Source organism: Panthera leo, chromosome B2 (genome assembly GCF_018350215.1).
Source record: "Panthera leo isolate Ple1 chromosome B2, P.leo_Ple1_pat1.1, whole genome shotgun sequence".
Classification (NCBI taxonomy): domain Eukaryota; kingdom Metazoa; phylum Chordata; class Mammalia; order Carnivora; family Felidae; genus Panthera; species Panthera leo.
Window position 1 is genome coordinate 129,074,299 of NC_056683.1, and position 23,656 is coordinate 129,097,954.

At 43.9% G+C, this 23,656-nt stretch overlaps 1 protein-coding gene, 1 long non-coding RNA gene and 1 other non-coding gene across 8 annotated transcripts; 1 reads left to right on the forward strand and 2 right to left on the reverse strand.

Moving 5' to 3' along the window:
* The first annotated feature begins 293 nt into the window (after nucleotides 1-293).
* LOC122220460 lies at nucleotides 294-9,820 on the forward strand. Of its 3 annotated transcripts, XR_006202864.1 has the most exons (4): nucleotides 294-334; nucleotides 913-1,058; nucleotides 7,658-8,953; nucleotides 9,175-9,820. It is a non-coding gene; the product is annotated as an uncharacterized LOC122220460 (long non-coding RNA). The 3 variants fall into 3 exon arrangements; XR_006202863.1 differs by lacking the exon at nucleotides 294-334 and having other exon boundaries at nucleotides 791-1,058; XR_006202862.1 differs by lacking the exons at nucleotides 294-334; nucleotides 913-1,058 and having other exon boundaries at nucleotides 5,720-8,953.
* On the reverse strand, nucleotides 1,927-23,206 carry PLAGL1 (PLAG1 like zinc finger 1). 4 transcript variants are annotated; one of them, XM_042939997.1, is made up of 4 exons: nucleotides 23,095-23,206; nucleotides 9,328-9,459; nucleotides 5,604-5,724; nucleotides 1,927-4,192 (listed from the first exon to the last, which is right to left on the reverse strand). In XM_042939997.1, exon 4 carries the CDS (start codon nucleotides 4,186-4,188, stop codon nucleotides 2,947-2,949), a length of 1,242 nt encoding a protein of 413 aa, XP_042795931.1. In that variant the 5' UTR covers nucleotides 4,189-4,192; nucleotides 5,604-5,724; nucleotides 9,328-9,459; nucleotides 23,095-23,206; the 3' UTR covers nucleotides 1,927-2,946. The 4 variants fall into 4 exon arrangements, with proteins under 4 accessions (XP_042795931.1, XP_042795930.1, XP_042795929.1 ...); XM_042939996.1 differs by having other exon boundaries at nucleotides 5,597-5,724; XM_042939995.1 differs by lacking the exon at nucleotides 5,604-5,724.
* On the reverse strand, nucleotides 18,801-18,909 carry LOC122220840. The gene has a single exon (XR_006203013.1). It is a non-coding gene; the product is annotated as a U6 spliceosomal RNA (small nuclear RNA).
* Nucleotides 23,207-23,656: the final 450 nt, after the last annotated feature.

The following is a 23,656-nucleotide window of genomic DNA, read 5'->3' on the forward strand; positions in this document are numbered from 1 at the left end:
CCTGCTCAGTTTGCCTCCGGTTTCTAAGGCTCTGTGGGGAGGTGGTGTCTCAAGTCTTCCTTCTCCTTGCCGTCCTCTGGGTGAATACACTCTTTTTGTAAAGTCTTTTGTACTCCTGCTTTTTCATGTAAGAATTTTTATTTAAAAAAATTGTTTTAATGTTTTATTCATCTTTTGGAGACAGAGCGAGACAGAGTGCAAGTAGGGGAGAGACATAGAGAGAGAGACAAAATCTGAAGCAGGCTCCAGGCGCTGAGCTGTGAGCACAGCTGACACGAACCGTGAGATCATGACCTGAGCTGAAGTCAGACGCTGAACTGACCAAGCCACCCAGGTGCCCCAAGGATTATTTTTAATTAAAGCTTTTATTTATTTTGAGTGGGGGAGGGGCAGAGGAGGGAGAGAGAGAATCCCAAGCAGGTTCCTCGCTGACAGCATGGAGCCCTGTGCAGGACTCAGACTCACGAACTGTGAGATCATGACCTGAGCCAAAACCAAAGTCGGACGCTTAACCCCCAAAACCACCCAGGCACTCCTATTTTTTTCTTGAACTCAGGGAATTTAAATTAGGAATTAGCCCATTTTTCCTAGATTTATTTTTATGTTTTAAATGCTTATTTTTGAGAGAGAGCATGAGCAGGGGAAGGGCAGAGAGAAGGACACAGAATCCAAAGCAGGCACCAGGCTCTGAGCTGTCAGCACAGAACCCAACTTGGGGCTTGAAACCACGAACTGTGACATCATGACCTGAGCCGAGGCCGGACACTTAGCTGATTGAGCCACCCAGGCACCCCTCCTGTCTAAATTTAAATAGGAGAATCCCAAGCTACTCCCACTCGTAGTATAGCCAAGTACACCACCTGAACTCTTTTGATCTGTATTTTGGGACCAAATGCTATGTTCTGTGCTCAGGTGTATCAGGTATGTGTTCTGGATTGGACTGAAGACTACGAAGCCATGTAAAAGTATTTGTGGAAGGTTCCGTAAGTGGATCTTGGGAGATTTTGCTAAGGTGAACCAGTACTCTCCTCATGCTCTGGCAGATTGCCTTCTCTCAGGTAAGAGTGGATATAGGAATGGAGATAGGCCTCCCACTGGAGTCTTACTAAAGAGAGCAACTTTACCCCTTTTTCTCATTTCCTACCCACAGCTTAAACTGTACTTTAAGGGTCCACCATGTTGGTTCCCCATACTGCAGCCAAGCCCTGGGTCACTTGGTGCCCTCTGTGTTCATCAGCATCACCATTAAGGGCTACGGGCCAGGGTCTCTCACATTGGCTAACAGGCTTCTTTGATGGACAAAGGTTCTCACGGCTTCCTTTTCTCGGCCCACCCCCCAACCCCATCCTAATCAGAGGCAAAGCAGAAATAGGCTTTTCAGATTCAAGGGGTCCTAATACTTTCTGAAGAAATCCCAGCAAAGAATAGGCAAATTTCTAATCTGTACTAGAAATTAATGGTAAGGACCATTGTAAAACTGGAACATGGTCATCCAGGATAGACTACACTTCAGTAGCTAGTACTCTGACATCCGCATCAGAAATAAATTACATAGTATTATGGCAGAATTCAAAATGTTTTATCAGTAATTTTTAGAAATAAAGTCACAGTGGTGGGAACTTAACTGAAGCATTGAAGCTTCCACCTTAAATCCTAATTTACTCCAAAAAAGGTAGTTTCTAACAGATGCTGAATAGAAGTCACAATAGTAGTTTCTGTGGGGGGAATAATGGCCAGGAGGGGGCATGAGGGAGCCAGCTAGGGAGCTGGAAATGTTTTATATCCCAATCTGGACGGTTACGCGCGTGTAGTTTGTAAAAAATCAGTCAAGTCAAGTCTGCAGGATTTGTAGTTTATTATATGTAAGATATATCTTCATATAGAAAGCCTCTAAACACAAAAGACAAAGGAGCTTTAAAAAAAAAAAAAAGGTTAGGTTTTATATTCTTAAACTCATTAGATACCAAATTCAAGACATAGATTATAGTTACATTGCAAATGTTATCCTTTTGAAAAAAACTAATATTGACTTAAATGATGAATTTAAATGCATTTATTGGTGATTAAAAATAATACTTAAGCAGAGTAGTATTTTAAGCCAGACAGAGCAAAGAAAATTCTTGTTTAATATATATATATATTTTAAAATTCCAGTAATATTTTCTTAAATTCCTGTTAAAAATATAATCAATATTAAAGTCAGCAAAATGCTTTCTTTTGACTGACGCCTGGATTATTTTACCACTTAACCTGGTTACACAGTGATTTTTTTTTTTTCTGTCAGATGTAACTGACAACCAGTTTAGTCTTTTAAGATACATGAAGTGATAACTCACATTGTAGCATCTTGTGGAAAATATTCAAACTACATTTAAAATGCTTTTTTAAAATGGAGACGTCTATTCCACAAGAAATTGTTTCTGTAAAACTACAGGTTGGCTATGGCAATAGTAACTAAACTACATCCAACCCTGAAGGTAGAAAAATCCCTGAAAAGAAATACACAGCCTAGTTATAATATGCAATATAAAGGTTATTTTGTATTTTAAAAATTCTCCCATTTTGGAGAAAGCCAAACCTTCCCATAGTTCCCTTTACTAGGCAGTGCCACATAAAATTAGTTAACATTATTATGATCATGGCTTACGATTAAATTCAATTTGACAAACACCTATATATAGCAGCCCTCGTTTGGATGTCGGTTCTGACAATATTTGCAGTTCCATTAAAGAATACTTGCTTATCAAATTTGGTACAAAGCATGAACACTCAGGACAATTGGCACGATACATGCAGTTCGAGAACTCTCTTATCTCAAGCCAGTCATCACTGAATTAGCCGCATTTCCAGTCCCGCTTTCCAAATCTCTCCTTGTAGCATAACTGATGCTTACATGCTCCTTAAAACACATCTTCCAGAATAAGAAAAGGACGCTTTAAAAACCAGTCATCTGAATGCATGATGGAAATGAGGCAGGATAGCAGAGCCGGTGCCAGCTGGGAAAACATGGGGGATGGGGGGGAGGGGGAGCTGGCCCAGGCTCATAGTGCTCATGGCTAGTGAGGGATCTTGTTGCTGCTGCCCCAGACAGCTTAACCTGTGCGGCAGAGACTCCCCAGGCCCCAGGGTGAGAGTGCCATTCCCAAAGGCGTTTTGGGTAGCAGGAGGGGGCAGCTGCCAGAAGCCCAACAGGGGGGAAATGTCCAAAGAGGCAGGTATCGTTAGGTTCACAGCATCTGCAGGTAGCTCCTTGGGCAGGCTCACTTTACCAGCGCTTCCCTTAGCCGGATCGAAACCTGGGTTGAGCTTGTGAGGTGACTGAGGCTCTTGCAGAGGCAAGTCCTCAAGCAAATTGATATTGCAAAATCCTTTAGTATCTGCTTTGAGGGGCAGGCTTGCAAGTGGGGAGTATGAGGTAGAACTGGTGTTGTACTTGTGATTCTGGAGGGGCGCGGGAGGGGAGCTGGGAGAGGTTACGGGGTGGAGGGGGGCCAGGGGCTCCGGCAGCGCCTGTACCGGCTGGGAGGCCGGATCCGAGGGGTTGTGGGCGTGGCCGTGTACCTCGGCGGGCAGGCCGCTGGCGAGCCCGTTCTGCGCGTGCGCGGGAGCCCCCAGAGGGAAGGGAGACAGCGGGGCGGCCTTCAGCTGAAACTGGGGAGAGATGGAGTGGAAGGTGCTCAGAAGGTCTCCAGACTGCAGACTCTCTTTCATCAGCTCCTGCGAGTGTGTCTTCTTGGTATGTCGCGTGAGGTGGTCTTTGCGCCCAAATCTCTGGGCACAAAACTGGCACAGGAAGTCCTTGCAGCCTGTGTGGACCACCAGGTGGCGCCGCACGTCCTTCCGGGTGTAGAAGCATCTCTCACAGTGGTCGCACTGGTGCTTCTTCTCCTTGGTGCCGCTGGGGGGCTTTTCTTCCGCGTGGGCTTTGAGGTGGTCCAGCAGCACCTCGGTGCTCCCTAGCTCCAGGGCGCAGACCCCGCAGGTGAGGTCGCCACTGCTGGCCGCGTGGAGGGCCAGGTGCCTCTTGTAGCCCAGCATGGTGTTGTACTTCTTCCCACACTCCTCACACCCAAAGGCCATTTTGTTGGGGTCATGCGTTTGGAGGTGGTTTTTTAGGTGGTCTTTCCGGTTGAACGTCTTCTCACAGTGAGCACACTGGTGAGATTTCTGGGGCGAATGGGTAGCCATGTGCCTAGGAACAGAAGGAAAAAAACATTGAGTCCATTCTGAAATTTCAACAGTCAAAGGTGTAGGAAAAATATTAAAATGTTAATAGTTTTCTCTAGGTGCAGGCATAAGAAATTATTTTCGTTAAAAAAAAATAACTTTTCCATGACTTTCCAGATTCTACAAATATATAACTCTGTGATAAAAAAAAAAAAAAAATAGGCACCACTAAAGGCATCATACAATTTTCATACCTGTAAAAAAATATTCTTTGAGAACCTATTTTCCTCACATAGGCAAAGATTTCTAAGCAAGTACAAATATTTAAAAATATGTCATTTTCAGGAAGGGGTTCAATGGATGTTCTACACTCTCTGGAAATTACTCAATTTTCAAAAGTGACCCAATTAACCTTCTACACAGAACCCCGTGCGCCCCCTCACACCCTCTTCCCAGATTTTAGGTTTTTATCCTATGTACAACTCCTGCTTGGTTTTCATTAATTGAGGCAAAAAGGTCAGGCCGTAGAAATAACACGAAAAGTCTATCCTTGACCTCAGAGAGTGTTCAGTTGGACCCAAAACCCAGAACGCCACCCCACCACCTGTGCTGTGAGCCTGAGCCTCATGCTCAAGTCTCAGCCCCCCGTTTAAGATTTTCTATCAGCTGTCATCTCAGAGGTGTGCAGCCCCTGTCTCCAGAGGCTCGAACGACAACATTTGTGAAGCAGCCTAGGTTGCACTTCAAGCCACAAGCTGCAATTAAGGATGCTGTTCTGGAAGTACAACTAACATACAGGACCTGGCGTTTCACAGGATACACTCAGTTATTAAAATGAACCTTTTTAAAGTTTTAAGGATGACAAACAGGATTTCCTCATCGAGGTGGTTTTGTTTTTTAAAACCAACAGAGTTTAGGGGTAGATTCTCGTGATGTATATACTGTATGTTAGCCAACTTGACAATAAATTATATTTAAAAAACAATAATAAAAATTAAAAAACCAACAGAGTTTAGATCTTAGGAGCTCAGTGGAACTACAACAAATGGAATTGTGATGGTTTTCCAAAATGGATTTGTGCTTTACAAATATAATACAGGTATTTTGATGTTTCAGACCGACTAAGAGGACTATGGCTTGTCCCTAAAGCTCAAAGGAAAACTTTTTTTTTTTTTTTTTAACATTTTTTTATTTTGAGAGAGAGCGTGAGCAGAGAGAGAGAGAGCGTGAGCAGAGAGAGAGAATCCCAAGCAAGCTCCACGCAGGCTTGAACTCACAAACCATGAGAGCATGAGCTGAGCTGAAATCAAGAGTCGGATGCTCCACCGACTGAGCCACCCAGGCGCGCCCCTCAAAGGAAAACGTTGAACTGTTGTAGAAGCTTAGTCCTTCTAGAAAAAGCCCTTTTGAATTTTGCCAATGAAATTACCAGTGACCTTCACGAAGCAGGCTGAGGGTGTCTCAGTGGGATCTTGAAGAACTGGAGACGGGCTGCACGCCTCTGAGATGCAATTGAACTTGTGGCTTTGGGTACAAAAGAATTTCTAACAACTCATTCTGTAAAAAAAGAATTTCTTTAAAGACCATATGTTGAAGTCAAAAGTATACTCATCATACCTTTCACCCAACCTCCTAACCTACATTGTCCACTCCTGATCCTTTTCTAGAATTGGTAAGGGGTCTATAGTAGCCGCTGTTGGGAAGCCAGTTCAAAAACATAAAGATGATTTGAGTCTCATTGTCATTTTCTTAAAAATAAAGCAAAACCTTAGGTCACCTCCCTTTCTCCTTTAAAAACAAAAAGCCAACTAAGTGCAGGGGATAGAAGGAAAAGGAAGTTCCTTCTGCCCCTTCCCTCCAGGACACCAGAGCTCAGCACACACAGGGATACGTATAATGGTACAGACAGTTGTGGAGAGACAGGAGCCAGTGCGACAGGCACCTGGGACATGCAGAAGGTGTGTCCCCAAGTTCTGCATGTATTGAAACAGACTGCAGAAAGGGTTTTGCAAGCCAAGTTATACAAGGCTTATACCCCATTCTTACACAACATATCCACAGACACATCATCAGCAATAGATGTGAGGGGGAACTGTTTGCAAACTTGGCATTTAAACAGTTTTCAATGTGGCCTAGTACTAGTGAACAGGACCCCCTGAGCTCTGCCCTGGCTCTTCTTTCTTGCCTCTCTCCCTTTTATTCTTTGTGGAGGACTTTGATCGGATTAGATTTGTCACCCATGGGTAGGTCAGTGCCAAGTTAACGACTCTGGACTGTCCTACTCCTGACTACCTGTGAGAAAGGCACAGGTTGACAAAACCCTACTTGAGCAACAATCCCACTTTTCATATTTTACCAGCTGCCATTCCGCTGATTTTTTTGACTCTTTCCTTTGCCTGGTATCCAGCCCTTCCCCTTTTAATTGATCCCTTACTCACTCATGCAATAGTCCCAATCTAGAACACGATCATCTTATAGCTGAAATTACTTCAACGAGTGGTTTCCTTCCCTCAACTTCTCGTCTTGCCTCACAGTCCACGACACCATCAGTTTCAGTCTGTGCTACAGGCAGCACCAAGTGTAACTGCTTACAGTAAGACTTCCCACCAGGAATTCTGACCGGCCTTGCCGAATCCTCTTTTCTTCTTGCCTTTTGCTGTTTCCACCTGCTTCCCCGTTTGCTGTACTGGGACCCACGTTCTCTTTTCTACTTAAGCAAGTTCTTTTCTCCAACCTCTGCTTCTAAAACAGAGCTTATGTTGAAGCTGTGGGAAATGGGATGGAATGCTACCCACACCGTAAAAACGAAAACCACAAATCCTAAAGCGTCCCCTCATCTTGCCACTCTTTACTCTCCTTCAGGCCAGAGAGGTGTGAGGTGCGGGGAGGGGGGCCGTGCAGGGCGGGCGGTTCTTGCATAAAGCCCATTGCTTCCCGTTTTGGCTGCACTTTGCCCCCTTCGCCCAGTAAGCTGTTTCCCTTGCCTGAAACGACCACCTCCTAAATATTGCTTAAGGCAACTTCCTCAGCGCGGTTTACCACAGTAATCCCACCTAATTCCTGTCATTCCAATAATCTGTTAGCTCCAGTCTTTTTCAAATATTTACCTCCTGTATGTGTTTTGATCTTTATTCACAGCCTAATATCATCGCTGTGGGTTTTAACTGCAGCAAATGCTGCTTTCAGTGTTTGGGTAAGAACAATCACTGTGCACACATAAGAAGCTTGTTGCAAAACAAGCTTATGATGCCTATTGTGTGCATCAATTTTGTTGCAAAGCCCTCCTGTTTTGCAACAAAATTGATGCACACAATAGGCACTCGGTACTTATATATTTCTGGCAACTAAAGACTGGCCTGTGTACAGAACCCATTTGAGTTTTAAAATACCTAAGCGTTTATAGGCTTATTTTAAACCCGATTCTATTACATTATGACAGTGGTATACTGAGGGGCCAGGAGCATAATGTAGATCTTTTTAAAACTTTCAGGTGCCTCTCTTCAAGGGCACTCCAAGATTTAATAATGTTGTGGTCCATGTTAATGCCACTCAGATGGACATCCTCTCTTGCCAAATTTTGACTCTCGCCTGTGCATTTATAGGTGAGTAGTCTGAAAGTTGAAGCTCTAATGTTCATTTCATGGAGATGAAAGGCAAATAAGTTTCCCTTAACCAGGTGTCAAAAGATGCACACAACAGCGCGGATTCTGCGTGTGGACCACATCCATAGCACACGTGGCCTTTGTTCTCAACAGTTCTCAAGACTACTGTGCAATTTAGCAACTTTGTGTGTGTGTGTGTATTTTATCTTTTCTAGGATGTGAAAATCCTTTAGAGGGAGAAGCTTCAACTTGTATATTCATTTCCCTTGCAGAAGTGAGGCCCTAATAGGCATTCAAAAAATAATTCAGACTAAATATACTTTTTTTTTTAATAACGGTTTTTATCCTTTGGTGTATCATGGATGCCTTTGAAAATCTGATTAAATGCACATACTCAACACCTGTATTCCCAACAGAATTCCACTTGGGAGGTTGGACAAACTCCTCGCAAGTTGAGAAACTGCTCCGAAAGCTGGCACTTGGGAGATGTTCCCTCCCCTCCATCCTTACTGTCAGGACGCGAACACACGCTCCGTATTTCATACTGGACTATTACTTCACACCTCCCCCCTCAGTCTACTTGCCTCTTCTCTTGCCTCCGAATTACTACCAGAGTCCTCTAACACCCTGATCAAAACCACCTTTTCCACTGCTCAGACTCATAACAATAAACAGACCCTTCAGGACAGAGGCTAAGGCCAGTTATGAGCTGCTTTCCTTTTTTGCCTCCACTTTGAGCCTCACCTGTTCCTCCTCCTCCACTACCCTTTAGACTTGTGCGCTTTAAGGCCAAGGCTTCGGGCTTCCCCAGAACCTCATCTCTGTCCGCCTCCTGGTCCAGCGTATGGCTGTGTCTTTCTGAAAAGCCCTACCGACGCTCCTCATCGAGCAGCGGAGAACAGCTTCCTCCACCTGCACACCTCTGTCAAAGCACCTGCACTGCATTTTAATTGTGTTTGCATGACTATCTCCCCAGCACGGGTCTTTTCATCTTTGTGTTTTTATGCCTGGCATATTGTAGGACCACAGGAAATGCTTGCTGAATGAACGAACTGACACTACATGCAAAACTGTCACAGAAAACCGCATTAAGCCCTGCAGTGTGCAAGGCTAATGTGCATCCACATTCTGCATCCATTTTCCCTTGCGGTCTCTGGTCAGAGGGCTAGCAAAGCCACTTAAAGGTATGTGTCAAAGTACATACCTTTTCTAGAGCCTCTCACCTCATTAATTTATATCTGGAAATGAAGGCTTTGCCACAGTCTGGCTGCAAGCACTTGTAAGGTCGCTCCCTGGAGTGGGAATAATTGTGGATAGTGAACTTCTCCAGGGTGAGGAACGTCTTGCCACATAATTGGCAGGGATAGGTGGCCATGGGCTTTACTTCTCACACCTTCCTTTTCAGATGCGCTGACCAAATGCTGTGCCATTTAAGCACAAATGGAAGGATGGTGCTGAGCACATGAGCAGAGCCACGGCAGCCTGAACTCCAGACCAGGGGAGAGGCAGCGTCGTGGTCCTGGGCCTGGTTCTACCCAGACATGGGCCTCTCAGTTACCATGAGCTTTGCTTCCTGCTTTCCCACATCCCAATTTATAGATGCAGTCTCAGGCTGGGAGAATGTCGGAGGCACAGATGAGGTTCCAGGAGCATCACCAGAGCTGGGGCATGTTCTGGATCTCCAGACTGTCTGTGGAGAGAACAACAGTGTTCTTGTATTAGCTTGTATTGGACAAGAGTGCTCTTCCTCTCCTCCCAGCTCAGCATCGACTACCCAGAATCCACATATTACTTTCAATGGCTCCAATGCAGCACCCGAGTCTCTGTCCTCCCTCATGTGCTTCGGAAGGTCCTTCTGCACATAAATCCTCCCAAGTGGCGAGGAGGCAAGCACACAGTGTTCTGATGGTAGGTGAAGCACACTTTCCTTTTGACAGAGACAGCTCTTTCCATCGACTAAGGCGTGTGTTACCTACTTCAGATCATGACTTCAGGTCAGTGTGAGGCTCAGCCAACCAATTCAAAGGAAAAAAAAACAAAAATCTCCCCCATGTGTTAGAGTGTTTTATCGGTACAGAAATGAAAGTCATCTCTGCTTATTCAAACCTTGGGCTGTCTTCACCCATGGTTAGCATAACATACGTTGTTTATCACACCTGTTTAAACTTCCAGGGGAGGAGATGAAATAATTTGTATACATCCAAGTTAATTTGTTTATAAGGTTACCATGCTGAAGATCTCAACAGCGTGATGTAAACAAAATGTGAATAAAACCAGTTTAGTTCACTCATGTGCCTTTGGAGGGGAGACAGAATATTCCCACGGAAACAAAAATGATGGCTCAGGCTGCAGTCAGAGGTGTAGGTAGCATCCTCTTGTAAACTGTTCTACTGATCTCTTCCCCTTTTGTTTCTGGGGGCCTTTCCTCATTCCCCAGCCCCACTCTGGAGGGCCAACTACTCGTTAGTAAGGCCACTTCTAGAAGGTGGGCCTGCTGCCTCAACCTGTCTCAAACCAACCTTCCAACCCAGGCAAAGTCACCCAAATCCATGTTCTTCTTCTACCAATGCGCCACCATTTGAGGAGCCTTAAGAGTCTCCGGCAGTCATGAACAATGCAGAAAAAACTCTGGCTACCTAGAATCCTGTGCTTTTCTAGAGAGAGTAATTCTCAGGCAAGTAGATGCTAACCTTTCAGTTGCCATACTTAAAAAAAAAAAGTACTATATGTTTACATTAAACACACTGGAGTAGCTTGTATGCAGGCCAGTCTTTTCTGAGCTTTGCCAAGTAAGCAGGGCACCCGCAGCAAAGTGACCAATCACAGCAGGTCCTCAAGGGCCCATTTCCTGCATGCATTCATTTACTGCCCAGTCTTTAGAGATGCTCCTTGTTGTTAAAAGTTTTTACTTACCTTTTCAGTTACTTTCAGGTAAGAAGGCTGGAGTCTAGCTAGGTCAAATTTATTATAACAACAGTCTAAGCATCTTTAAACCTACCAGCTCACAGCACACATACACAGAAAGAGAGATACTCCTTTTCCAGGGAACAAAACCTACAGCAGAATTCTTGTGTCCCTCATCAGCTAGCTCGGATGTTTGCAGACACTGCTCAGAGCTCGGCAGGAGCCAGCACCAGGCAGAGAGCCCTCCCCCTGTGCCCCGCCTGCTCGGAACCCTCAGAGCTGACACGCAGGCTTTGAGCCGAAGCTTCAGCGCTGATCCAAAACTGGGGACGCGGGCGCTCTCAGCCAGCATCTTGGCACCAAAACTTCCTTCTGATGGCAGCACACACACACCTTGTTCCTCTGTCACCAAGTGTGACTTGAACTGAGCCCCTCTTCCCCAACTCCTTGTTCCCGCACAGTACTGCAGCTCATGCCTGAGGCCCTACTCTGACGCATCCCCAACGAGCATGGCCACAGACAAAATGATTCCTTCCAGGAATGCCATCCTGCGTGGCCGAGTTTTTGCTGCCAGGTCTCATGACGTGTCCCACTTCTCATCCAGCCAAAGTCTGGCTGCAATACTGGCCCAGCTATAAGAGGCATAGAATTTATCATCACCATTAAATGTCCTCATTCATTTGAAATTTCTGTGTTCCAAGGCTATCAAAAAAGATTAAAATGTAAATATAATATGAAGTTTGAAATTCATCTTTTCCTTGTTCTCATGACGGCTGAACTCAAATTAGTGCCAGTCCCTCAGGAGGAGAGCCGGTGTGGTGGAGGGATTTGCTCTCTCTCTCTCCCGCCAATCCCCTGCATGTACACTAAATTCATTCTCCACATTCTTGCTGAGAGATGACCAGTACATCCAAGAGAACTTTCTGTGATGACGGAAGTGTCTCATATATGTCGGCTACTGAACACTCAAAACGTGACTCTGAGAAACTGAAATTTTTGTTTAAATGTAAACAGCCCCGTGTGGCTAGTGGCTGCTGTATGAGACAGCACAACTCAGTTCCACACTTGAGAGCGAGAAAGGCAAGGTTCTGCTTTCCTTCAGACACAACTGTGCTGATTCACCCTCAGGTGTTTCCCTGAAGTGTGGGAGCGATTCGTGTAGATCCAGCCACTTGTTCTATGAATACAGTGGAAAGATTCCCCAGTTCAAATTCTAGCTTGTCCACTTGTCAGCTACATCTTGAGTCTGTTTCCTTATTTGTGATACCACCTGATGCATATAATGGGCTGCTGGGGACAACCAACTGGAACAACAGGGATCTGAAATATGCAGTAATCTAAAAACATACCACACAAGTATAAGTTGTTTATGAAACACTGGGATTAAGAGCAGAAGCCATCAGCTGCACAAGTGGCACAGGGTTCTAGCCACTCAGCTACGGCCATGATAGAAAAACTCACGTTCTCTCCCTCTGTGTGACCCACCATCCGCTATTCACAGTGGGAGGAACCAGTAGTCTGGATAACACAACATGCTCACACACGCAGAAAGACCTATGACCTTGGCAAGTCAAAATCGGCATTCTTTGTTCCTCAACAGATACCAACTTTGACTGATGGCTTACCAACAGACCAAGAATATGAAGGAAAAGTAGTATTTATTCCATTTAGACTTAACAAAAAGTGCCTGCCCTTTAGCACTAAATAAAATTTTCCCAGATCAACTTTCCAGCCACTTCCCTAGATTCCAAAGTCCAACAGTCATGGACATCATTACCTACGTTTCCCTTGGGCCTTTGAAGACAGTGGGTATATAATCAGGGATTTACAGACACAGCAGATTTTATTTAAATGTGACACACATTTCCTCACTTTGTTCCATGTGGAACTTTCAAACAATAACAAACATCACTTAAACATTTTTATACACACTTAACTCATTTCATGAGTGACTCTTCGCAATCCTTGATGTGTTTTTAGGTCCATGTGTTAAATACGCCTAGCCCAACACTAACTGGCCTTCAAATGTTGAACTGAATTAATTATACTATAATTAACATTCTTTAAGTCTTTTTGAACGATGAATTCAAATTCACAAATGGTTTTAACGTTTCTTTCACCATAACTGTGTATTTCATTAATGTGGACCTTCAAATATAAATATTTACACTGTGTTCATGATACTATCACAAACTCCTATAAAAATAGTCTTTCTCAACAGACTATAAATTCATTGTGGCCGAGGATCAAAGCCTAGCTATTTTTAAAAAAATAAACCGTGTGGATAATACAGCGTCCCCCATCACCATGTACTTGACCAGTACGGGCTGGCTGCCGCTGATTCCAATCTTTGGTTGAAACCTGATGCGCTTTCTGGCCACATCCTTGAAACAGACTCGTGATTAACTTTCTATTATCTGGCAAACCACCAACAATCCTAACAGAACTGACAAAGGGATGGTCCTGATGATAATCAGTCTATATTCTGTGACCTGAAATACAGATGGCATTTGAGTCTTAAATACGGTAATATTTCAACACCTGTCACCCTGGAAAGATAGTAAGTCTTCCCCCAAAACATCTCAGGACATAATTTTCAATCCCCTTGATTCTAAAAATACTGCGTGAGTGATACAGATCTGCCACTATGCCAAAGAAGGCTTGTGCCATCTGCTTCATTCTGTTCATGCTGATTATTTTGGGGAGGAGTGAGGATCAGATTGGAATAAGAACATATATATATGGCAACAGCTAGGAAAGACTGTGTTCCCTGAGAGCGAGTGGTATACTACAGTAGAGGTCAGAGCACAAGTGTAGTTCTAGGATGTCCCCAGTGCTGCGTAACACAAGCATCTAAGAGGGGACGACAAATGTTCTACAACATTCTCAAAATAAACTATGACTTCTGGCTTCTATTTCCATTGTCCCCAGTGACACAATGCAAGACCCATTTCTGAGAGGAAACTGAATTTCCATTTTTAATCTTCTAACATGGGTACTCCAAGCTCTTTTTTTGACTCCATTCATCATCACTCCTTGTGGATAAGAAGGTTCTGCTCGAAACATTTCCCTGTGTCTCACACACCCCTAACTTGGGATTGTTTTTATACAAATGAGTTAAAACCAGTTTTAGAAGGGCTTCTATAAAAGTTCTCTTTTCTTTTTATACACGCAAAACATGAAAACAGCCCATCATGGAGCAGGGTAAGTGGAACTTCATTGCTTATTTGGGCTCTAAGAGCCCTCTGTAGAGAGTGCACTTCTCTTAGTTCTTTGAAGGACTTTGGTAGTGAGTTTCTAACATCAATGAACAAAACTATCCATAAACATCAACAAGATAAAGAAGATTCTCAGAACCTCTGGGTAGTCGTTAATTGCTTATTACGCACATGCACTGTAGAACTTGTTAGGTACTGTATCTGAGCAAGCACGACAGAAGAGTTGGGGCTCAGTATATGTCTAATGAGCAAAACAGGTGCTCACGGGGCAGGACTAACTTGGTTGAGGATGACAGATGTGAGGCCTTGATAAGTACCTCACCACATGGCTGTGGCTGGGTTTTTACTCTTAACCTAGAGCAGGGGGTTATAAGTGGCTCTGAATTCTCTGAAATTCTGTGTAAAATTAGGAGGCATGTACGCTGGAGTTCTTATGGGGGGAGGGACCATGGCTTTCTTCAGATATTCTAAGGGGTCCTAGATTCAAACAGGTTAAAGGTCACTGACTTAGATGAAAACAGGAAATCCCTCTTGGTGCTATCAATTCAGTTTATTCACAAAGTCATTGATATTTCCTAATCCGTGGGCCATATATTTTGTGCCTCAATCACTGCATGTTATCAGGTTAACGTAAAAAAAAAAAAACAAAAACAAAACAAACCCAAAAAGGTCCTATAATAATGTTCTTCTGAAATTCAAGCAGTAAACAACTTGTATAAATTTCATTTCAAATATGGCCTCAGGGGCACCTGGCTGGCTCAGTCAGTAAAGCATGTGACTCTGGATCTTGGGGCTGTGAGTTTGAGCCCCATGTTGGGCAAAGAGATTACTTAAGAAATAAAAAAATTAAAAAACAAATAGGTGAAAAAACAAACAAATATGGCTACAGATGATAAATTCAACTATCACATAAGACAGGGCTTCATTTTGAATACAGGGCAGACCAGCCTCAAAATTATAGGGGTTCATTTGTCAGCATCTTTAAAAATCTTTTATATAAAAAATATGTGTATTTATCTTCATTAATGTTGTAATATATTATCACTAAAATCCGCTAACACCTGAGCTGCCAGCACATGGAATGAACTCATAAGGAGGGTCCACAGGCTTGTCACCTCCTTGTGTGTGCACCTCTCTACCACAGTGGCCCAACGGCTACCGGGACTGCAGGTTGATTCGCATGCTATTTCATTAGCGTGCCCCGTTCTGTCACGCTTCTGTGTTTTCCACATGATGCCCCTTCCTAGAATGGTCCTCCCACCCCCTGCCCACCTGGCACCTGGCAAACTCTTCCTTCTGTCACTCCCAGGCAGAGGAATGAGCTCCCTTCCTGCATAGGGAGATGGTGGACCTGAGAGGAACGGATTTGAAAGTCCAGCTGAAACCCTACAGACTTGGGCTCAGGAAGTTGTGGTGGAGAGAAAAGCAGATCACTGAAAACCATGGCTAACTTAGAGCAAAATCTGTTTGGTGAGAACCTACCTCCACAAAAAGTTCTTCTGTGTACTTCCAGAATTACATATTCAACAGCCTATTAGATATTAGACATCTCCACCTTAACACGTTGGAAACCATTTGTTCTCATCTGGTGGGAAGCACCCACTGACTGACCTTGCCCCTCTGTTCTGTTCTGGGAGCACCACCGGCCACCTGCTGAACAAGGTGGTTTGTTTGCTGCCTACTGACTTAAACTGCTACCTTGAGAGACTTAGCTTTGTTAACTCAATGGCTAAGCTCTTATTTTCTTAGAAACAAGGCCTAAAATAAACAAGAAAGCCAAAGTGACTTATTTATCTAATATTCAGAGAGAAAAAAAACGAGAAAGCTCTCTGGTCGACTATACCACCGCTTTAGAACATCAAATCTATGCACTAGACTTAGAAAATGTCAATAAAGGGCTCCTGGGTGGCTCAGTGGATTAAGTGTCAGACTTCAGCTCAGGTCATGATCTCACGGTTCGTGGGTTCAAGCTCCCGTTAAGGGTTCTGTGCTGACAGCTCACAGCCTGGAGCCTGCTTCAGATTCTGTGTGTGTGTGTGTGTGTGTGTGTGTGTGTGTGTGTGTGTGTCTGCCCCTCCCCTGCTTGCTCTCTCAAAAATAATAAACATTAACAAAAAAAGAAGAAGAAAATGTCAATAAGGACAGGGTGCTAACTTTCTATTTACAGATATCTGGGAAAAATCCAGTGAAAGATGGCAAACTGAATAAAAGTATGTAGTTCTAGTCTCTCCTGAAACGCTACTAAAACCGTATTAGTGAGATTTTTTCAAATATAGCCTAAGATAACAGGAAAGGAGAAAACTACCACAAAATATGGGAAGCTGGAAAGCAGGTAAACCAGCAGTAACTGGCTTTGCAGTCATAAGAAAGCTCAGTTCTAAGCCAGTCATGAAAAGCTGTGAAGCAACTTGATTGACCCTGCAGAACCCATTAAGAGTCTTAGAAATGTGGGCACTAGGGAACTCTGGAGGTGGGGATGAGAGTGGGTATACAAACACAAAGACTGGGAACATCTGTGGGGAAGCATGCAGCACTCTGACCCCCTCCCGGTAGAGGGCATGGGGGTGGGGCACTCTGCGGAAACAGGGAATGAAGGGAAGTTTGTATATTTGCCCTATTTGGCGACCAGGCCCATCCCCTCCAGGGTAGGAGACTGAAGGAGTCTTCTCTGGGAAAGCTGACCGGCCCAAGAGAAAAGAGCTAATTACAAGGACAAACGGCAGGCCCCGGGGTTTACCTGCATTAACCTACAACAAGTTCTAGTGAAGTACACAAAGCTTCCATCAGCTTTTTAATGGCTCCACTCATAAATCAGCAGGCAGCTGAGGATCACCAGAAACCAGAAGAAAGCATCTAATAAGAAAAACTGACAGAATAAATAGAAAAAAGCAGCTGGGATGAAGACGATGACTCTATGGGGAAAAGAAAACTTAAAAAACAACTATAAATACCTGAGAGAGGGAGAGAGATCCCTAAAAGAAGAAATACACATACACAGATACAAACACATTTTTTTAAGAAAACAAAAGAAAAGGCAGTAGCAAGAGCCAGACAGGGGCAGGGATTTGAGTCAAACTTGCTAGGGGAGCATCTGAGAATCTGCAGAAACTCCTCTGATATCTTTATGTTTGCCAGTGTGGCTTATCTTGAGGGTACCTGCTATTTTTACATGTTTGCTCCTCCTAATGCTCACTAGTGATTAACACCATGAAGCAACCTTTTATAAGCCAGCTAATATAACCCAGAGACTAATTAACAGTAAAACCATTCACAGGCTAAATAGTTGAAATATGCACTGTTAAACTTAGAAACAGTAAAGAGGAGGTAATTTTTAAGTTAATGCAACAGCTGATTATCTTCATTATATGATAAATACCTATTAAACACTGCACCTTGTTAAACATTTGTACTAGAAGTGGACCTATAATAAAGCTATAAAAAGAGATGACAGGTGTAAAATTGGAATGGAGTAAAATCCTTCATTATTTATAGATGACTGTCTACATAGATTCCAAAGAATCCATACACAGAATAGAATTAGAGAGCTTGACAAGATACTCAGTTATAAAAAATCAAAATACAAAAGGAACTATTTCTAAATGCCAGCAAACAAAAATAAAATTAAAAATACCATATACATTTGCCACAAAACAAAGATCTAGGAATAAATCTAATCACAAATGTACCATATATTTATGGAGCAATTATAAAACTATACTGAAAGACATTACAGAAAAGCTAAATAAATGGAGAAATATACCATGTTCATGAATAGGGAAATATAGATAGAATTATTGTAACATCAATTCTTTCCATATTATTAATTCGAAGAAGTGCTAATAAAAATTCAACAGGATTCTTTGTTAGAACTCTTACCATTTTAAGTTTTATACGGAAAAAGTAAAGTCCAAGAACAGCCAAGAACTTCCCAGTCCTACTGGATCATACTCATCAACATATAAACAGACCACGGTATCTCCCAAAGAAAAAAAAAGGTAGGAGATAACAAATACAACAAATGGAAGTTGTTTTTTTTTTTTTTAAAGCTACCATAATTAAGGCAGTATGACCTACTAAGGCACAGAATTAGACAAGTGGACCAATAGAGTAGAATGAATAGCCAAGAAACAGACCCACCCTTGTATGGAAACAATATATTACAGGGCTGGGACTGCAATCACTGGGGAGAAAATAGACTACTTAATAATTGGTTATCCATAGGGAAAATAAGGAAATTGGATTCCTATCATACATCATATATAAAAAGTCTTGACAGGTTATAAGCTTAATGTTTAAACAAAACTTTAAAACTGCAATCAGGAATGAAAAATAAGGGGCGCCTGGGTGTCTCAGTCAGGTAAGCGTCCAACTTCGGCTCAGGTCATGATCTCGCAGTTCCTTAGTTTGAGCCCCCCATAGGGCTCTGTGCTAAAAAAACAGCTCAGAGCCTAAAGCTGCTTAAGATTCTGTGTCTCTCTCCCTCTCTCTCTGCCCCTCCTCCACTCTCACAGTGGGAAGGGCAGAAGTATAGGAATCTAAGTTTCAAGAAGACCAAGAGGAGCCAAACCACAAGAAGCAAGGACAACCCAGGGCTGATACCAGGGAGCTGAGCAACAGGAACCCATTATAAGCAGTGGACTTGTCATATGACATATCATACTTTGTGACAATAATAATGGCAGAGATATGGAAGATCTATTGGAGAGCGGTGAGACCAGGAGTAGCGAGGCCATTTTAGCTTCTGCCGCATCTCAGAAGAGATAACAGTCACCTGGAAAGGAGAGGGGAGGTTGAAATGACAGTAAACAGACTGGTTAGATTAGGATTTAGGTGAGGTCATCAGAGGAAAGAGGTGACTGTGGCGGTGGTGAAGGAAAGGAAGGAGGAGTCCCAGAAGAAAAGCCCAGCAAAACATATGCGTCAGGAATTTAGTTTTGGACATGTTATCCTTAGTATCAGACATGCTAATCTTCTCTGTATCACTCCAATTTTAGTATATGTGCTGCCGAAGTGAGCACTGGTTTCAAACATCTTGAATCTCCTGGTGCCTAATGGGCATTCAGGCTCGTGAGGAGACCTAGGACATGAAGGAGGAGCTGAGGCACTTTTCTAGACCAAATTAACAGCAAATGACACCCTTTGGCTACTGGCTTCTGTAAGGACCCCAATAGCTCAAGTCTTTGGTTGCCCAGTGTACTAAAAGAAAGTAGGTTCTTTACAGGTGGGAACCTTTCCTTGTTATATTGTGTTTGGCAGATTGAAAATCTATCTAACCTATTTAACAGTCAAGGCTAACCATTCTGAGTCTACATGGAATGGGGTGAAGAAGGTGGGAAGAGAAGGTGTAGAAGTAAGTAGAAAATGCCACTCGAACTCTGTCTCAGCTGGACTAGGAGGAAGCCCCAAGCAGCAATGGAAAAGGCAGAAGCCTAGGAACATGAGCCTCAAAGAGCCACAGAAGATGAAGAGAAGCCACACTACCATGGGGAAAAGGACCGATGACCAGGGAGCCAGGATCCATCACTGCAGAGGCCCCTCTCTGAAGCTGGGGCAGGGCAAGTAAAGGGGCGGGGGGGGGGGGGGAACGGCGGGGGGGGAAAGGGGGCTTGCACAGCTCGGGATTCCCCAGACAGGGCCAAAGCACTTCCCCAGAATGGGTCACTGTGCATGATACTTAAATCTTCCACTCCCTTCCTCTCCCCACCACATACATGATATTTTTAAATTCAAACATTTAGGAAGAAACATCAAATGTCCACAAACAAGCAGAACAGGCATGTGTATACAGAGAGACAGTGTGAGGTCCAGGGATGGTTCTCAAGCATAGACGGAACGGACCTGATTTCACAAAGACTACTAACGAACTCCAGGTAGCATGGCAGGGATGAGAAGAGGACAGCAGTCCTGAAATCCAGACGAGAGCTTCTGGGATTAGGAGAAGATTTTCTAGTCATTAAAGTCAGCGGTGGGGACTATTCTTTTTTGACAGCTGAAAATAGATCCCCCTCCTCCCTCCCAACACACCCTTTGCGCCAGGCCGCTAGGCCCTTTTAGGGTATGCTTCTACAGCTGACAGCCAGTGATCTCTTTTCCTGGGTCTCTAAGAGGAGGGCGCAGAGGAACCAAAACTTACCTAATTAGCAGCAGGACCTATTGTCCTAATACGGTTACCATTCTAGGGAAAAGAAAAGCCTGGTCCCTTCCCAGGAAGTGTGTGAGGGTAAAGGCTTACACTGAGAAAAGAAAGAAGAAAAGCATACTAGTCACACTGATGACGGGAAGCCAGATCCATGAGTTAAAAATCTCTTGAGGGCAACATAAAAGCTACAGGAGGTCTGGAAAAGATGCTCATGACTTAGGTGGACTATTTGATCCTGAAACAGCACTATCTCTAAATAAACAGAAAAAGGCCTGCAAACAGGTACCTACGTGTCAGCAAAGTATCTCTGGGTGGCAGACTTAGACATGGCTTCAGTTCATTCTTTCTGAAAGTCTGTACTTGCTAAATTTTGATACTGGCCAGTCAGGTGAACCTAGGAGCACATGAGGAGGGCGAGGTGGCTTTTAGACAGAGGGAAGAACACTAAGCAGAGGCCTGCAGCAGCACAGGGGCAGCCTGGCCCGAAGTCCTGGCAGGAAGGCAGGTGTGAGGAAAAAGGGAGGAGGCAGTGCCCTGAGCAGCAGGCAGAGGAACAACAGGGGCTGTCCTAGAGGGAGCTGGGGGCCGGTTCCATCAGCGGATTCCTTCACACAGGAAAAGCCTCACAAGTACTCACTTATTCCTCTCCACCAGGGGCAACTCCCTTACCCTGGGGGAACGGCAGAGTTAAAAGTACTATTCGGAAATTCTACCTGGCTCTTTTTACACACAATGAGCCTGGGACCAAATGTGATTACCCAAATGGACACGAATGTAAAGCACCCTGCTTACAATGCAGTTGACAAATGACAGCATACAGTCTTTTTCCCCCTAAGCTTTTTCAACAAATGAGCATCCAGAACTCACTTTACTATGACCTGTCTTCTTACTTAAGGGAAAAAGGTAAAATTGCCACACCTCTTCTGGAGCTCACTCCTCCTCCTTCTAGAAGGGTGTCTGCCCACCTGTGAGGACACATGCCCTATATTTATCAGACAGAATGACCCCACAATGCCAGAGTGAGAATTTTCTCTTTGCCTTTCCATATCACATCCAAAAGATCCAAACAATGCAGAGCAAACTGTTCATCCAGAAATACTTAATTTGAAATGTAAAAAAATGTATCACTGGCCCTTTAAAATGATTCCAGTTGTTGACTTTTTTCTTTTTAAGATGATACACATTTCATCGGGTTTCCATTTTAAAAGGCGCGGGCTCTGGACAGACAAGGCAACTTGTCCCAGTTCTTGCACTGGCCTCTCTGAAAGGGAGAAAGGAATGTCGGGGGAAATGGGGGCGAAAGCTTCAGAAGAGAGGAACACTGGCAAGCAGGGCCGCCTCTCCTTTTCACCTTAAGTCTTTTCTCTCCCCCCATTCACAGCTTTAGGTCCTTTGTTTGTTTAACAAACCATCACAATCATACCCAGTTCAATGGGGAGGAATGTGAACTCTCTAAGTAGCTGTCCTCGTAATCCACATGTGTGGTCCAGCCCACAGCCCATCCCAGGGGCTTCAGTGTGCGGTTCTGTGCTCCCGGCCCCTGGAGGCCAGGCACCTTGCTCACAATGAGCCCAATTTCCCCGGCCGCATGCTTGCTGCTCCTTCCCAGTAGCCTGTAGCGATGTCCCAAGTTGTTCCTCCTTTCCCCCTTGCCTAGCGACTGTACTGGCCGTCCTGTCCGGGCTTGTCCAGTTCAGCCTGAGACAGGCACTGCCTGGTGTGGCAGCCACCCCCTACCTTCTTCAGCCCACAGACTCACCACTGACACAGAGCCCACACATTCCAGGGTCTTCCTGGTCATCACGCCCAACTTCCAACCCAGCCCTCCGACGTCAATCACACGGTATACAGAAGACACAATGGCAAGAGTCCCCCTCCCCGCCCTTGCTGGAACTGTTAGTGCCTTGCTCAGTTCCTAGTAGATATATTGGCCACGTTGGGATGAATTTCAATGTCTTGGCCAATAAGTCAAAATAGCATTCAGTCAGATTATATTTCAAAGGGAACCAAAATACTACCTAGCAGAACGATATTCTAGGTCAAACTCATAAAGCCCTCTGTCAGCCCTGCTAGATAGAAGGGCACCTTTATACCCATCCAATAGATGAAGAAACTGAGGTTTAGAGACTTACACTGTTTGTCCATAGGCCCTGACAAGATACTGCAAGTAATGTTCTGTACTAAGCAGAGTGCCTAGCACAGAGTGAGTGTCCCAGAAGTGTTAGCTTCCCTCAATACCATTATTGACAATAATGACGAGGATGACCAGAGGCCAAACCCAGATGGTCTGAGCTAAGCTGAGTGTTCTTCCTACTCATACCTCGCCATCCTTCCTAGTTACACTGTCTGCATGAGCAGCGGACTTCAGCATTTTACTACAGCGTTTCCAAGTAAAGCCTTGCAATCTGTGACTGGATCCCCTGGTGCCACTGGTATGTGACCAGCATCGTCCTCAAGCTAATCAGTTAACATGTTCCACAAAGAGGACTTTCCTCGGGTACACAAGTTAGGGCAAGGTACCTTTAAAACTTTTGAGCTGACAAGGCGCCCCACAGAAAACTCCACAGATTTGTATGTATTACCACAGTCCGTGGGATGGGGGACAGCAGAGGATATGAAAAGTTGCTGACTGCATCATCTGATTCCCTGAATTGTACAGCATACTAATGTTCCTCAAAAAACAAAAGGTTAGAAGAATTCTGTTCTAAGGTATTTGGCAGTTTGAGGCAGAAATGTATTTATTCCCTACCAGAAAGTTTAAAAACAAAAAATGTTTGTTTTTGAAAGAGAGAGAGAGAGAGAGAGAGAAAGAGACAGAGAATCCCAAGCAGGCTCCATGCTGTCAGCACAGAGCCTCACGTTGTGCTCAATCCCATGAACCATGAGATCATGACCTGAGTCGAAATCAAGAATCAAATGCTTAACCAACCCAGGCACCTCTATACTAGAAGCTTTTTGAAGTACCTTGAATCTCCTTGACTGATTTTACTATGTGTTTCCAAGTAATTGTTAATAAACATGCCCAGGCAGAAATAATTTGAAGAAGCTTTCATTGTTTGCATACCTACTCGGTGACAGGAAACACCAGCTTCCAGGTGGTCATGGAGTCCCCTCGGAAGTTTGTCTGACGACTCAAACCTGTAAGAAGAGATCTTGCACACCTTCAGTGAATGAAGCTAGGAAAACATTTCCCCCCATCATGTTGCAGCTTGAGCCTGACTTCAAGAGCACATACACACAATTGATGACTGACAGAGATTTCTGACTGCCCTTTCACGCATTTTCATTGACAGATCAATTTTAAGTGTTAAAATCCTGTAGTAGGATACCTCAACAGACGCACAACCATTAATTTTTAAATGTCTCAGATCGACCATCTGGCCAAAGTCTTAAACATTTAGCTCATCTGATATATTTTAAAGGTATGATGAAGTTCATAATGCTGTAACTTAAAGGATTTTCAACCTTATATTACCTTGACCAAGATCTTTAAGTATTTATATTACAATTGGGTTAGAAAAACCCTGGAGTTTTCCCCTACTTTCTGCAAGTAGGGAAAATAACAAAACAAAACATGAAATTGTTTACATCAAATATTCAAAAGAGCACAGAGAGGAAATGGTATT

Coding starts and splice junctions, on each gene's coding strand:
- PLAGL1 (XM_042939994.1), bottom strand. CDS start 9,144: ATGGCCACCTATCCCTGCCAATTATGTGGCAAGACGTTCCTCACCCTG. Junction 4,193..8,992: donor TCCAGATATAAATTAATGAG/GTGAGAGGCTCT, acceptor TTCTGTTCCTAG/GCACATGGCTACCCATTCGC.